The sequence below is a fragment of the Balaenoptera acutorostrata genome, chromosome 3 (assembly GCF_949987535.1).
Source record: "Balaenoptera acutorostrata chromosome 3, mBalAcu1.1, whole genome shotgun sequence".
Lineage (NCBI taxonomy): Eukaryota > Metazoa > Chordata > Mammalia > Artiodactyla > Balaenopteridae > Balaenoptera > Balaenoptera acutorostrata.
The window spans coordinates 7,694,978-7,710,792 of record NC_080066.1 but is presented as its reverse complement, the minus strand read 5'-3'; the positions used below and the strand labels follow the sequence as shown (position 1 = coordinate 7,710,792).

The window sequence follows — 15,815 nt, the reverse complement described above, 5'->3', positions numbered from 1 at the left end:
GCCCTGAGTGACAGCCGGGAGCCATTCAGGGCTCTGGGCAGGGAAGTGATGAGCTCTAACTCACACGTCCAGACAATGACTCTAGCTGCTGAGTGTAGGACAGACCAAGGCAGCCAAGGAAAGACGCCGCCGGGAGGTGACTGTCACGGGACCCAGATGGTCTGGACCAGACAGATGTCGTTTCATCCCGGTCCTCAGGACTCCCTGAAGGACTGCACACGAGGTGTGAGACACAGAAGGGCCGAGGATGTCTTGAAGGGGTCTGGCCTGAGCAACAGGACACAGCGGTCGTGGTGGAGGCCGTGAGGACAGCAGATGGGAGTGAGGTCAGGAGCTCCCTTTAGGACGTGTTGGGTGGGAGACGTCGCTGGACGCCTGAGTGGTGACGCGGTGACTGGGCAGCGGCTGGAGGGGATCTGCCGTAAATGAAGCCCCAAACATCTTCCTTCTTCTTTCTCCCTGGTTTGCCCTTCTTCTAAGTGGAGACGGGAAAGGGAGCCCCGGCCTGAGTCAGGTGTGTAGACCTCAAGTGTGACTGCAGACGAGGCTACGGGAGACCTTGTGGCCCCGCACAGTGGACCACACTGGGGTCTGGGAAAGGTCACTGAGGAGAAGGAGGGCGAACTGGCTGGGAGCCACGCTGTGCGTCCCTGAGCGCTCCTGGCCGTCGTGGTGGCCAGAGAACAATCTGGGGTCTGGTTCCTTTTCAGCAACTTTCCACCCCGGAGCCACGACATGGCAACAACCACCTCACTGACCTCCTTGTTCGACTTCCTCCGCTCTGCCAACTACCTTCCCCATGGCTCCCAAGGCTGGGAAACGCAACTCTGATCACCAGGGAACTCTCCCAGCTCACAGATCCTGTCCTCGACGAAAGGAAAATGGGCACTCACTGCTCCCCTTAGGTTCACAAGTCCCTGCCTTCCCCACCAGCAACCTTTGCCTGCACCGCGCCCTCTGGCAGGGACGCCGATCCTCTCCCTACCCAACCCTGGACCACAGAGCCAAACCTCACTCACGCCTTCAGGTCCGGACAAATGTCAGATCTTCCACGAAGCGGCCCCTCCCCCAACTCCCCAGGTGCAATTCTCTGGCCTCTAGACAACTATGGGGTTCTCTTTGCCCCCTTTTCCTAGTACTCACCGACCTCCACCTTGTGTTGCAGCAAAATGTACATAAATCATATCATCTCTTCACTGCAAAGACCGCATCTGGTTTACGCTCATATTCCTCAGACCCCTTGGACTGAGTCAACGAACAGTCAGTGCTTAAATGAAGGAACAGAGTCCACGGATAACTAGCAGGAGAGGGAACCCCTGAGCTGTCTGGAGTCCAGAGCAACAAGTACAACCTGAAAGGACTCTGTGCAGCCAGAATCCACAGCCCGAAAGGAAAGAGGAGACAGAAATATGTCTGGAAGTAAAAGCTCTTTGTAACTGGATATTATTATTGCTACGAAACATTCTTCCAGAAAGTAACATGAAGACACTCTTGTCATACACACACCCCTGGCCCAGTAACTGATTCATAAAGTAATTTTTTTTTAACTGTCAAGTCAATGAAGGAAAATGAGGGTCAGCTTGGTATAGGAGAAGCAAACCTGGCTTGAGATCTTGGACAAAGCTTAAGATATCTGCCCCTCGGTTCTCCCACCTTCTAAAATAAGTGGTGTAAGAACAGGCTGAAGGGACTTCCCTGGTGGCGCAGTGGCTAAGGATCCGCCTGCCAATGCAGGGACACAGGTTCAAGCCCTGGTCCCGGAAGATCCCACGTGCCGCGGAGCAACTAAGCCCGTGCGCCACAACTACTGAGCCTGCGCTCTAGAGCCCATGTGTCACAACTACTGAGCCTGTGCTCTAGAGCCCGTGCGCCACAACTACTGAGTCTGTGCTTTAGAGCCCGTGTGCCACAACTACTGAGCCCATGTGCCACAACTACTGAGCCCATGAGCCACAATTACTGAAGCCCATGCGCCTAGAGCCCGTGCTCCACAACAAGAGAAGCCACCACAATGAGAAGCATGCGTACCTCAATGAAGAGTAGCCCCCACTCACCGCAACTAGAGAAAGCCCGCACACAGCAACGAAGACCCAATGCAGCCAAAAAAATAAATAAAAATAACACTTAAAAAAAAAAAAAGAACAGGCTATAATGCGGATGTAAGTATTTGGTATAATCTCTGGCATGTCTATGATGCCAGATTCAATAAATGGAAGCTATTATTAGTCAAACTATGTGACCAACAACATTCCATATTTTATTCAGAGGTCTGGGAAACCCTGTATATACAAAGCTCTACCTCTCAAGGCCTTTAAAGCATAAGAGTTCTTCAAAAACATAAGAGTTCAACTAGGTGACCCACAGACACTGAAATGAAGGCACAAACATTTTCCGTCTTCTTTCTCTCCAGTCTGCCCATCTTCACAACCAGCATGGGGAAAGGGCCACGAAGCCCCCTTCACGTTCTCGCTGGTAACATTCAGTGGTTCTAAGACCTGCTCAGGCTACAAACATTAAGAACCTTCTGCAAAGTGTAAAAAGTCTATCACACACACACGGAGTTCTGAATGGCTCAGGCTACAGTGCAGGGTGTGTAGCAAGGAAACAAGGCTGGTAGTGAGGACCTCTGATGCTGTTCTGAAGTGGAGGGTATTCACTGCAAGATTTTAAGCCATTGAATAACAACACAGATTTGCATTTTAGACATACACTAATGCTATGCACTGAAAAACGTGACCTGATGAAAATTCTGCCTTTAATTCCTGAGAATCAAGAAACGGAAATCATCACTAAACTCCACTATCCCAGAGAGTATGGAAATCCCATCCTTACAGATGCCTTCTGAGCCCTTGCTTTTGCATTTTTTTCCCCTTTCAAAGGTTAACTCTGGGCCCAAGCCTCTGCCTGTCCTGGGTATTTTGTGTTGATTGCTTTCCAGAGGCGAATAACCATCCCCACAGAAACATTCCACAACTCGACTAATAAAACAAACATTTCACTGCATCTGAGTTTCCCATCAGACTGTTCCTGGCTCCAGTAGTTCATTTGCATATTGTTACATCACAAAGATATATATATTTTTTTGTATTTTGGCCGCAGGGCTTATGGGATCTTAGTTCCCTGACCAGGGATTGAACCCGGGCCCTCAACAGTGACAGCGCAGAGTCCTAACCACTGGACCACCAGGAATTCCCACAAAGATAAAATTTTAAACCTAATCCTTTGAGATGAAAAATCAGAATTTACAGATTATGCTAAATTCCATGTTTACCTTAATATTTAAAATCTAATTCTACCTAGAAGCACCAATAAATGAATCCTTTAGAAAACAATACTGGGACTTCCCTGGTGGCGCAGTGGCTGAGACTCCGAGCTCCCAATGCAGGGGGCCCGGGTTCGATCCCTCATCAGGGAACTAGAGCCCACATGCACGCCGCAACTAAGAGTTCGCATGCCACAACTCAGGAGACTGCGTGCTGCAACTAAGACCCGGTGCAACCAAATAAATAAACAAATAAATATTTTTTTAAACAATGACAAAGAAAAGAAGACAATACCTGAAACCCGTCGGTGCATGCAGGTTACAGCTGTACTAGAACCAAGCGAAGCTAAACAATTAAACATCTGAACTGCTGCGACTTCTTCTGGAAAGTGGAAAGTAATTCCAAGGCAGTTTTTAAGAGCATTTGTTTCCCAGGCTGTCTCTAAGAGATTTCTAGCAACCCTCTCACGATACCCTGAAAAACCCAAGTCATTTAAGATCGCAGGCCAGCCAAGTCCAGGCCTGGGTCAACCTGGAAGGGGAACGGCTGTCCCTGGACCCACGGGAATCTCCTGCAATAGCCACTCCACTGTTCCCAGAAGGGAGGCTGGCTGGCTGTGAGGAGAAAGGCCTTGAGAAAGCAGAGAGTGAGTTAAAATGTGAATTTCTCCCAAACAGCCCAGGGCTTCACTTACAAACTCCCTAAGCCTGGGGTGAACCTAAGGATTCAGTCTCGTTGCCAGGAGACAGGGGCACCATCTGGTACCCAAAGGCATCAGACAAGTGCCCAGATGACCTCTGCGGCCACAAACCTAAACTAAGGCTGACAAATGACGCCAAACCACAGCCATCCACAAGAGCTCAGAAACGTGACTTTTCCAACTCTACCCGGCCCACTGCTGCTAGAACTTCAGACCCGCAATAAACTGGCCACAAAGACGTTGTACACGTGCCAGACACTGACGCGCTTGGGAAAATACCAAACTAGTATTCTCATCGGTTTTTTCATCCCCCAAAAATGTATTTCTACAAAAACAAATAAGGCACATATTTTATATTTAGAAGATGGGAAAGAAGTCAAGAAAAACCTCAGGAAGACAGAACACGTGCCAATGTTAAAGATAAGCTGGTCAGGGTGAGGCGGGACCAACCAGTAGGTGGCGATGGCTCCGCAAATCAGGACGTGTCCATTTTCCAGGATGACACCCAGCCTCAGCCCAATCCTCAGCACTGTCAGTGAAAGCATCAGAGAGATGCCACAAAAGGAATCCACTGTGGAGTCACCGTGCATCTTCCCTCGATGTGGTCCACAAGCTTCTCCCCTTCGTTTCAGCCTTATGACGGCCCAGTGAGGCAGGAGGTTTTATTCCCTATGAAGTCTCCAAATTCCCTATAGGCTCAGACAGCTTCAAGGACACGGGCTCCAGGTCACACCAACTGGGTCTAAATTCCAGTTCTCTCATTTACTGTAAGTGTGACTTTGGGCCAAGTTTTCTCACCAGTTTAAAAAGAAGAAGAAGAAGAAGAAGAGGAAGAAGAAGAGGAGAAGGAAGAAGCAGCAGCAGCAGGGGAAAGATTATCTTATAGGGTTATGAAGAATAAATGAGAAATGCATACCCAATGCAGGGCCTGGAATAGTAAGCGCTCAGTAAATGTCACCTGTGATGAGCGCTGTCATCGGCAACAAATAACGACTAGTAAAAATAACCCTGTTATTGCTGCCCCAGGTTACACAGCTACGAAAGGGCAGGACCAGGATTTGAACTAGCGTCTGTCTGATTCCACAGGGGTGCCCTCAAGCATCCCACTCTTCTGGGCCGTGATAATGGTGGGGCAGGGGGAGGCAGGAGAGGAGACAACAGGTTTCGCTTTAACAGGATGACTTTCTCTCTCAAAAAGCTTTTAGAAGCTTCACAACATCATAGCTTTATAACCCCAACCAGAAAACATCTTGCAGAAAGTCACATTAATGTGGGGAAAGGTTGTGAGAGGGACACAGTTTCTTTAAAACATATAAATGTTTTTATAAGCATGCTCAGAGTAGCGATATTCATAACAGCCCCGAACTGGAAGCAACCCAAATGTCCATTAACCGTCGGATGGAGAAGTAGATGGTGGTGTGAGGATATAATGGAAGAATACACAGCAATGAGAATGACAACAGCAGCATGACCGAACCTCACAAATATAACGTCTGCAAAAGAAGCCAGACACACAAGAGTCCATCCTGGATCATTCCATGGATCTGATTTTCAAAACAGGCAAACCCAACCTCTGGTGTCAGACGTCAGGATAACGGTTACCTTGGGAGCAGAGAGGCAGTGGATGGGGAGAAAGGGGGCTTCTGGGGTGCTGATAAGGTTCTGTTTTCTGATACAGGTTCTGGTTACACAGGCACATTCACTTTGAAAATTCACCAATCAGTTCACTTTTTGGGCTCATGCCCTGCTCTGTATGTGTATTATCCCTCAATAAATACAGTACATATTAAATAGCTATTAAACTTACAGTCTAGGGATCATTCAGTTGTTGCTATATTATTACAATTTTGTTATTTCATCCATTTTAAACCCTGTTCAGTCCATGAGAAGTAATACCACCAGGTTTGAAGACCACCTATCCTGGATTAGAAGGCTGGTTATGCCACTTACCAGTTATGTGATTTTGTACAAATGACTTAACCTGTTGTCTTGATTTCCTCACCTGTAAATCAGGGCTCATACACCCACGTTTGCAGAATTGTCCCAAGCATTAAAAAAAACTTAAGGAAAACATTCACCATACATCGTACCAGCCCATGTGGCAGATGTTCAATAAACTGGACAGTTAAGTCGTTCCAACAAATTAATTCATTAATCTAACTCTCCATGAATCAATGTCCTATCAAAGTGAAAAATGGATGACCACGCACTACAAGTATACTATTTTAGACCAAGTTTAATGGTGAACCCCATCTTGGCCTCTGCTCATTTTTCCAATTTGGACTTAGATGGGAGGGAGAGAGAGGGTGAGTCAGGGAGGGAGGAAGTGGAGGGGAGAAAACAAAATCCCTGACGGGCACAGCCAAAGCACAGAGAGGAGCCCACAGCCCAAGGCTGGGATGCTGTGAAAACCCTGACCATTTCCCACTCTCTGGGCTTCAGTCTTCTTATCTTTACAGCTGAATGGCTACGTCGCCCTGATTTCTCAGTAATCTGTTGTAAATAACTACACTGCGTACAGAGCAATCATACAAATACGAGGGATCTATAAAAACATAAGTTCGTCCAATATAAAGAGTCTAACTATTCAAACATCACATAACTCTTATTAGTGGTCACAATTTACTTAACCTCCCGTGGCCCTCATGGAATCTGAACTCATGACCCAATGGCAGACAACTCTACGAAAAAGACAAAACAGAAAACAGGCAAGATCTTTTTAGAGGCATGTTTTGCATAATGTTCAGTCAAACCCTGTGGGAAAAGGGTGAGGAGAGAAGCAATGGGTAGAAGACAGACAACAAAAGTGTCCCCCCAAAGCACAATACTTTACACTTCTGCACTGCATTGCACTGGTACTATAAGTAAAGTGTACTGCTCCTGCACGTTTCTAATCAAGTTTCTACACTGTTAACAGTGCATTTTTCAATATAATCTAACACAAAATTACTCAAACACATACAAGGGGTAACCTGAAAGTAAACGCCCGGAATGTCAGGACCTCAGAGAACGCTTATACCTAAGTTGGGCACCCAAGATCCTGCCGGTGCCTGATGAGAAGAAAGTGGTGCTGACGGTCAGTGGATGCAAGTATCGGCTGCTTTCCATGGAAACCAGCAGATTAACCCTGTGACTGAATTCCTTCTGCCTTCTAGCTCCCCAGAGTCTAATGCTTTGCTAAAAAAATAAAAAAAGAAAGAAAAAAAAAGAGAAAGGAGTTTGCTATGTTGCCTAATGAGGTCATGCTCAAAGCCTAAGTAAAAGTTAAAAGAAAAAGCAAAAGCAGTTCTTGAATAATCTGGTTTTGTTAGAAAGGTGGATATTCAAGCTACCTTGGAAAAGTGGGAAGACAAACTATACAGAGAAAATGAAAACAAAAACAAAAACCCCTCTGGGGGTGTGAGAAAAAAAAAGTCTCTATGGCTTCCCTGGCGGTCCAGCGGTTAAGACTTCATGCTTCCACTGCAGGGGGTGCGGGTTTGATCGCTGGTCGGGGAAGTTCCGCACGCCGCACAGTGTGGCCAAAAAAAAAAAAAGGAAAAGAAAAGTCTCTAGGTAGAACAAAGCTAATATAAAACTGATAAAAAATTCCCTGAGCTGCTTGGTGGAGAGAGGAAGGGAAAATGGTGAAAGAGGCGAATAAAATCCTTCAAGGGCTCTCAGCCAACGACGGCACCCCTCGGTCCTGGCAGGTGGCTGATCCAGGGGATGTTTCACTCCGATAACTAAACAAGTCCCAGAATTTCAGATGAGACACGGATTCTCTACATTCCCTCCCTCTGCCTCCAGAGAAGATTCTAGAAGTCCCTGGTAGACGACAGCACTAATTCTGCAAGCAGTGAGCACGCCTGAAAGAAGGAGAAGGGCCAGCTGGTGGGGGCCTCACTGGGGGGGTGGGGGGCGGACCCCAGCACAGCTGCAGGAGGGCCCCCACCTCCGCACGGGGAGCGGCAGCGCCTGCTGTGTCGCTCACGTTCCTGCAGGACAACAGCACGGGGCGGCTTCTCACCCGAGCAGATGCACTCGGGCTTCTCCCCGAGGAAACAGCTGGGCCTGAGTACGAATCGACAGGGATTTCAACGTGGAAGGACCATAGCAAACCTCCTGCTTGCCAACTGCCACCTGGGGGGGGGGGCAGATGTTCTTTCAGATCCAAGGTCCTGTGCTCTGGCCCCCAGGCCTGTCCACAGGGGCTGTCTGTGACCTGTAAGGCACTAGGGAGAAAAAGCCACCACTGGATGCCTAGCAGAAAACTTCCCATTCGCCTCACAGTCTACGAATATGGGGGGGGGCTCCCGGCTTCCTGGGGTACATTCTCCCCAGCCTCTCCCTGGAATTCAGAGCTGCTGCCCATCTCCTTCTTGATCTGAAAGCCAGCCCCTTGGACAACCCTCTCTCCTGGTCCTCCCTGCACCGGAGGCCCAGGTGCCCTCTTCCAGCCTGATCTCCTGGCGCCAAGAGTTCTCAGGATCAGGCCCAGCCTAGACTCTTCTCTGGGTCCCCAACGCCCTCGGCCCTCCCACTCTGTGAGCCATTTCTCGGTGGGATGCTTCCCTCTCCTGAATCTCCCCACGGCCACTCCCCCAGGCCACCTCCCTCTTGTCTGCAGCGCTGAGAACAATTTCACACGGTGCTCCCTTCCTGTGTGAACTTGACACTTGCGAGTCAGTTCTTCACGCGTCTCCAGGTGGTCCCCCTTGAAGGACAGATGTGCGTCCCTTCAGAAAGGAACAGACCCCCGACTGACTTAAGTCATCCCCCCACACCCTGTGCCTACGGCTGAGCTCCAGGGGGCCAGCGGTACCTCTGGCTTTACTCCCTCCTGCGTTCCCAGCACTGGGCTGGGCGTCACCCCGTGGGCACCCGACAGAACTGCACTGAATAAAGGGGGCAGATGCTGAAGCAACAGAGAATCCAAACGAAGCAGCTCATCCCGGGAAGCTTTTCCTGATTCCTCTTGCAGTTTCCCTCTTTCCTGTCCCAAAAGGACACCGTTAACACTTCTCTAAGGACGCTCATGGCTACCTGTATGAAAACTACAAGTTTGCTTATCCCTCACATTAAAGTTGCAAAGGAAAGGCCTGACTTCTCCTCATTTCTTATCCCCAGAAACATCACTATGAGCCTTCCGTATACTGCTGAGCTCAATGTGACCTGTTGACAAGTGATGTGCAGAGCTCAGGCTTACAGAAGGGTCCAAAAACAGGGGAGGGGGAGAGAGGGCATCTCATGCTTTGAACAGACTCTGTCCTCACTTGATCTTCAAAAAGCTCAGAATGAGTGAGAGACAAAAGTTCCTGGTTCTCCTGATACAGACCAGTCCAGGGAACCAAATGCCCACTCTCTAACCCAGCAGGATGATATGCTCCCTCTTGCACAAGATGACCCCCCGAAACCCTCACTCAAAGTCCGTAACGTGAATTGCTGTGTACGAGCTAGGAGTCTTTTGCCCCAGAAAGATAACTCAGATTGTTGTCTGCTGGGAAATAAATCTGAGTGCGCTGGCTTGCATAAATATTCCCGTGAAGTAATTAGCACTTCATTAACATGCAGCCCATCAATCTGCACAAACCTCTAAGCAACTGAAATGCTGTCCAATTAACAGATTTTTTAAATAATTGATTACCTTAAACTCATTAGCCTTAAAATTGCCATAGGCTGATAAATTACACTTATCAAATAACATTTGATAGATGACCATTAAGTGGTTCAGAGTTTCTCTCTCTCCTAGGTAAAGCAGCGTGATGAGATCTGAAGTTCAAGGATCCTTGATTCTACCCGTTGAAGAGTGTTCTGTGGTCTAACAGTGTCACCCAGTGGCAAAAGGCACAGTTGTGTTCAGAGCAGCTGTTGTTTTTTAAAAGAAGTATTTGTCACATGTGTTTCTTTACTAAAAGGAAAAGAAGAAAACTATTTTTGGGGAATTGCTCTAAGAAAACTAGTGTGTGTAAATTCTAGAAAACACGGGACTGGCATAAGACAGCTCCCCTACGTCCAAGGTTACTTTGAAGCCTTTGGGGACCGTACAGACGTGCGCAGACATGACGAGAGACACAAGGGAAGTTCCTGTGACTCAGGGACGGTGCAGGTTTGATATGAAATCAATTCAGTGTCCCAGGGTTGAGCAATAGGGTCACCCCCTGCTGTCTGCTTTCTCGTCCACCATTCGGCCACTTCAATTCTCAAAAGCTTGGCTCTCCCAGAACAAGGAGAAAAAACCCAGCCAATTCTGTTCCAAGGTTGACTATCTGATTTTAGAAGCTTATGAGGTGACGCTTAATTGAAAATAATAAATTATTTAACTTCCTTATCGGTAAAAAGAGAAGGCTGGACCAGATAACCCTTGAGATCCCTTCCTGGTTCTAACATTCTGATAATACAGAAGAGTTCGGCTGATCTGTCACTCCCCACAGCACGGGGGCTTCTGACCCAAGGCTGTGGAACTCTGGCCCTACCATCAGGGCCAGACAGACCACGGAGGCGCCCCGAGTATGTTCCATGCACACCCCGCCTTGGTCTCCACTCCTCCTCGTTCCTGTTCCCAGTGCATCACGTCTATGCTGAGCAGGCTTTCTGCTCGTGATGCTGCATTTCCCCAGATGCAGCCACCCTCCGTCGAGTCCCTCTAGAAGAGTCTCAGCCACTTGGTCCAGGGCTAGAGCTGTCCACATAGGATGGGGCGCGGACTAGACTTTATTAAACCAAAACTCCCAATTCAGGGGGCTCCCAATACTCTAGTCAAGAATCACACATACACCATATACGATCAATAAAAACAAAGCATTGTTTATTCCTCTTTGCATAAAATCACCTACAGCAAGTAGATATTACACTATAATTAAATTAATTCAAGTCTGACTCCTGAAACTACCCTGAAATCAAGCCACAATTCAGCCCTCTTAGGATTGGTTCAAGATGGCAGAGTAGAAGGACGTGCTCTCACTCCCTCTTGTGACAGCACCAGAATCACAACTAACTGCTGGACAATCATCGACAGGAAGACACTGGAACTCACCAGAAAAGATACCCCACGTCCAAAGACAAAGGAGAAGCCACAATGAGACGGTAGGAGGAGCACAATCACAATAAAATCAAATCCCGTAACTGCTGGGTGGGTGACTTACAAACTGGAGAACACTTATACCACAGAAGTCCACCCACTGGAGTGAAGGTTCTGAGCCCCATGTCAGGCTTCCCAACCTGGGGGTCCAGCAATGGGAGGAGGAATTCCCAGAGAATCAGACTTTGAAGGCTAGCGGGATTTGATTGCAGGACTTCGACAGGACTGGGGGAAACAGAGACTCCACTCTTGGAGGGCACACACAAAGTAGTGTGTGCATCGGGACCCAGGGGAAGGAGCATTGACCCCAGGGGAGACTGAACCAGACCTACCTGCTAGTGTTGGAGGGTCTCCTGCAGAGGCGGGGGGGTGGCTGTGTCTCACCGTGAGGACAAGGACACTGGCAGCAGAAGTTCTGGGAAGTACTCCTTGGCGTGAGCCTTCACAGAGTCTGTCATTGGCCCCACCAAAGAGCCCAGGTAGGCTCCAGTGTTGGGTTGCCTCAGGCCAAACAACTAACAGGGAGGGAACCCAGCCCCACCCATCAACAGTCAAGTGGATTAAAGTTTTACTGAGCTCTGCCCACCAGAGCAACAGCCAGCTCTACCCACCACCAGTCCCTCCCATCAAGCCTCTTAGATAGCCTCATCCACCAGAGGGCAGACAGCAGAAGCAAGAAGAACTACAATCCTGCAGCCTGTGGAACAAAAACCACATTCACAGAAAGACAGACAGAATGAAAAGGCAGAGGACTATGTAACACATGAAGGAACAAGATAAAACCCCCACAAAAACAATTAAAGGAAGTGGAGATAGGCAACATTCCAGAAAAAGAATTCAGAATAATGATAGTGAAGATGATCCAGGACCTTGGAAAAAGAACGGAGGCAGGGGCTTCCCTGGTGGCACAGTGGTTGAGGGTCTGCCTGCCAATGCAGGGGACATGGGTTCGAACCCTGGTCTGGGAGGATCCCACATGCCGCGGAGCAACTAGGCCCGTGAGCCACAGCTACTGAGCCTGCACGTCTGGAACCTGTGCTCCACAACAAGAGAGGCTGCGACAGAGAGAGGCCCGCGCACCGCGATGAAGAGTGGCCCCCGCTCGCCACAGCTGGAGAAAGCCCTCACGCATAAACGAAGACCCAACACAGCCAAAAATAAATGTAAAAATAAATAAATAAATAAATAAATAAGATTACTATTTTAAAAAAAAGAATGCAGGCAAAGATCGAGAAGATGCAAGAAATGTTTAACAAACACCTAGAAGAATTAAAGAACAAACAGAGATGAACAATACAATAACTGAAATGAAAAATACACTAGAAGCAATCAATAATGGAATAACTGAGGCAGAAGAACGGATAAGTGACCTGGAAGACAGAACAGTGGAATTCACTGCAGCAGAACAGAATAAAGAAAAAAGAATGAAAAGAAATGAGAGACCTCTGGGATAACATTACATGCACCAACATTCACATTATAGGGGTCCCAGAAGGAGAAGAGAGAGAGAAAGGACCCAACAAAATATCTGAAGAGATTATAGTCAAAAACTTCCCTGACAAGGGAAAGGAAATAGCCACCCAAATACAGGAGGAAGTGCAGAGAGTCCTAGGCAGGATAAACCCAAGGAGAAACATGCTGAGACACACAGTAATCAAATTGACAAAAATTAAAGACAAAAAAATTTATTAAAAGCAAAAAGGAAAAAACAACAAATAGCATACAAGGGAACTCTCATAAGGTAAACAGCTGATTTCTCAGCAGAAACTCTACAACCCAGAAGGGAGTGGCACGATATACTTAAAGTGATGAAAAGGAAGAACCTACAACCAAGCTTACTCTACCCAGCAAGGATCTCATTCAGATTTGATGGAGAACTCAAAAGCTTTACAGATAAGCAAAAGCTAAGAGAATTCACCACCATCAAACCAGCTCACAACAAATGCTAAAGGAACTTCTCTAAGTGGGAAACACAAGAGAAGAAAAGGACCTACAAAGACAAACCCAAAACAATTAAGAAAATGGTAATAGGAACATACATGTCAATAATTACCTTAAACATGAATGGATTAAATGCTCCAACCAAAAGACACAGGCTCGCTGAACGCATACAAAAACAAGACCCATATATATGCTGTCTACAAGAGACCCAATTCAGACCTAGGGACACATACAGACTGAAAGTGAGGGGATGGAAAAAGATATTCCATGCAAATGGAAATCAAAAGAAAGCTGGAGTAGCCATACTCATATCAGATAAAATAGACTTTAAAATAAAGAATGTTACAAGAGACAAGGAAGGATGCTACATAATGATCAAGGAATCAATCCAAGAAGAAGATATAACAATTATAAATATATATGCACCCAACATAGGAGCACCTCAATACATAAGGCAACTGCTAACAGCTGTAAAAGAGAAAATCGACAGGAACACAATAATAGTGGGGGACTTTTAACATCTCACTTACACCAATGGCCAGATCATCCAAAATGAAAATAAATAAGGAAACACAAGCTTTAAATGACACAACAGACCAGAGAGATTTAATTGATATTTATAGGACATTCCATCCAAAAACAGCAGATTACACTTTCTTCTCAAGTGCACATGGAACATTCTCCAGGATAGATCACATCTTGGGTCACAAATCAAGCCTCAGTAAATTTAAGAAAATTGAAATCATATCAAGCATCTTTTCTGACCACAACGCTATGAGATTAGAAATGAATTACAGGGAAAAAAACGTAAAAAAGACAAACACATGGAGGCTAAACAATACGTTACTAAATAACCAAGAGATCACTGAAGAAATCACAGAGGAAATTAAAAAATACCTGGAGAAAAATGACAACGAAAACATGATGATCCAAAACCTATGGGATGCAGCAAAAGCAGTTCTAAGAGGGAAGTTTACAGCAATAAAATCCTACCTCAAGAAACAAAAAAAATCTCAAATAAACAATCTAACCTTACACCTAAAGGACCTAGAAAAAGAAGAACAAACAAAACCCAAAGTTAGTAGAAGGAAAGAAATCATAAAGATCAGAGCAGAAATAAATGAAACAGAAACAAAGAAAACAATAGCGAAGATCAATAAAACTAAAAGCTGGTTCTTTGAGAAGATAAACAAAATTGATAAACCATTAGCCAGCCTCATCATGAGAAAAAGGGAGAAGACTCAAATCAGTAAAATTAGAAATGAAAAAGGAGAAGTTACAACAGACACCGCAGAAATACAAAGCATCATAAGAGACTACTACAAGCAACTCCTATGCCAATAAAATGGACAACCTGGAAGAAATGGACAAATACTTAGAAAGGTATAACCTTCCAAGACTGAACCAGGAAGAAACAGAAAATATGAACAGACCAATCACAAGTAATGAAATTGAAACTGTGATTACAAATCTTCCAACAAACAAAAGTCCAGGACCAGATGGCTTCACAGGCGAATTCTATCAAACATTTAGAGAAGAGCTAACACCCATCCTTCTCAAACTCTTCCAAAAAATTGCAGAGGAAGGAACACTCCCAAACTCATTCTATGAGGCCACCTTCACCCTGTTACCAAAACAAACAAAGATACTACAAAAAAAGAAAATTACAGAACAACATCACTGATGAATATAGATGCAAAATTCCTCAACAGAACACCAGCACACAGAATCCAACAACACATTAAAAGGATCATACACCATGATCAAGTGGGATTTATCCCAGGGATGCAAAGATTCTTCAATATATGCAAATCAATCAATGTGATACACCATATTAACAAACTGAAGAATAAAAACCATATGATCATCTCAAAAGATGCAGAAAAAGCTTTTGACAAAATTCAACAGCCATTTATGATAAAAACTCTCCAGAAAGTGGGCATAGAGGGAACCTACCTCAACATAATAAAGGCCATATACGAAAAACCCACAGCAAACATCATTCTCAATAGTGAAAAGCTGAAAGCATTTCCTCTAAGATCAGGAACAAGACAAGGATGTCCACTCTCGCCAGTCTTATTCAACATAGTTTTGGAAGTCCTAGCCATGGCAATCAGAGAAGAAAAAAAAATTTAAAAAATCCAAATTGGAAAAGAAGAAGTAAAACTGTCACTGTTTGCAGATGACATGATACTATACATAGAGAATCCTAAAGATGCCACCAGAAAACTACTAGAGCTAATCAATGAATTTGGTAAAGTTGCAGGATACAAAATTAATGCACAGAAGTCTCTTGCATTCCTATACACTAACGACAAAAGATCAGAAAGAGAAATTAAGGCAACAATCCCGTTCACCATTGCAACAAAAAGAATAAAATACCTAGGAGTAAACCTCCCTAAGGAGGTAAAAGACCTGTATGCAGAAAACTATAAGACACTGATGAAAGAAATCAGAGATGACACAAACAGATGGAGAGATGTACCATGTTCTTGGATTGGAAGAATCAATGTTGTGAAAATGACTATACTACCCAAAGCAATCTACAGATTCAACGCAATCCCTATCAAATTAACAACAGCATTTTCTACGGAACCAGAACAAAAATCTTAAAATTTGTATGGAAACACAAAAGCCTGAATAGCCAAAGCAATCTTGAGGGGAAAAAACGGAGCTGGAGGACTCAGACTCCCTGACTTTCAGAGTATACTTCAAAGCTACAGTAATCAAGACAATATGGTACTGGCACAAAAAGAGAAATATAGATCAATGGTAGAGGATAGAAAGCCCAGAGATAAACCCACACACCTATGGTCAACTAATCTATGACAAAGGAGGCAAGGATATACAA

The 15,815-nt window shown here is 45.6% G+C and overlaps 1 protein-coding gene across 3 annotated transcripts in view; it reads right to left on the bottom strand.

Moving 5' to 3' along the window:
- The window catches only part of FAM107B (family with sequence similarity 107 member B), a 225,762-nt gene that overhangs the window by 16,643 nt on the left and 193,304 nt on the right, over positions 1 to 15,815 (bottom strand). Inside the window, exon 1 of one of the 3 annotated variants that reach the window (XM_057544590.1) lies at positions 3,558 to 3,577. The exons of the other annotated variants lie outside the window; for them this stretch is intronic. Coding sequence (XP_057400573.1) covers positions 3,558 to 3,576 — 19 coding nt within the window. The 5' untranslated portion in view covers position 3,577. Of the gene's footprint in view, positions 1 to 3,557; positions 3,578 to 15,815 lie in introns of those variants that run through there. 3 annotated transcript variants of the gene reach the window in all.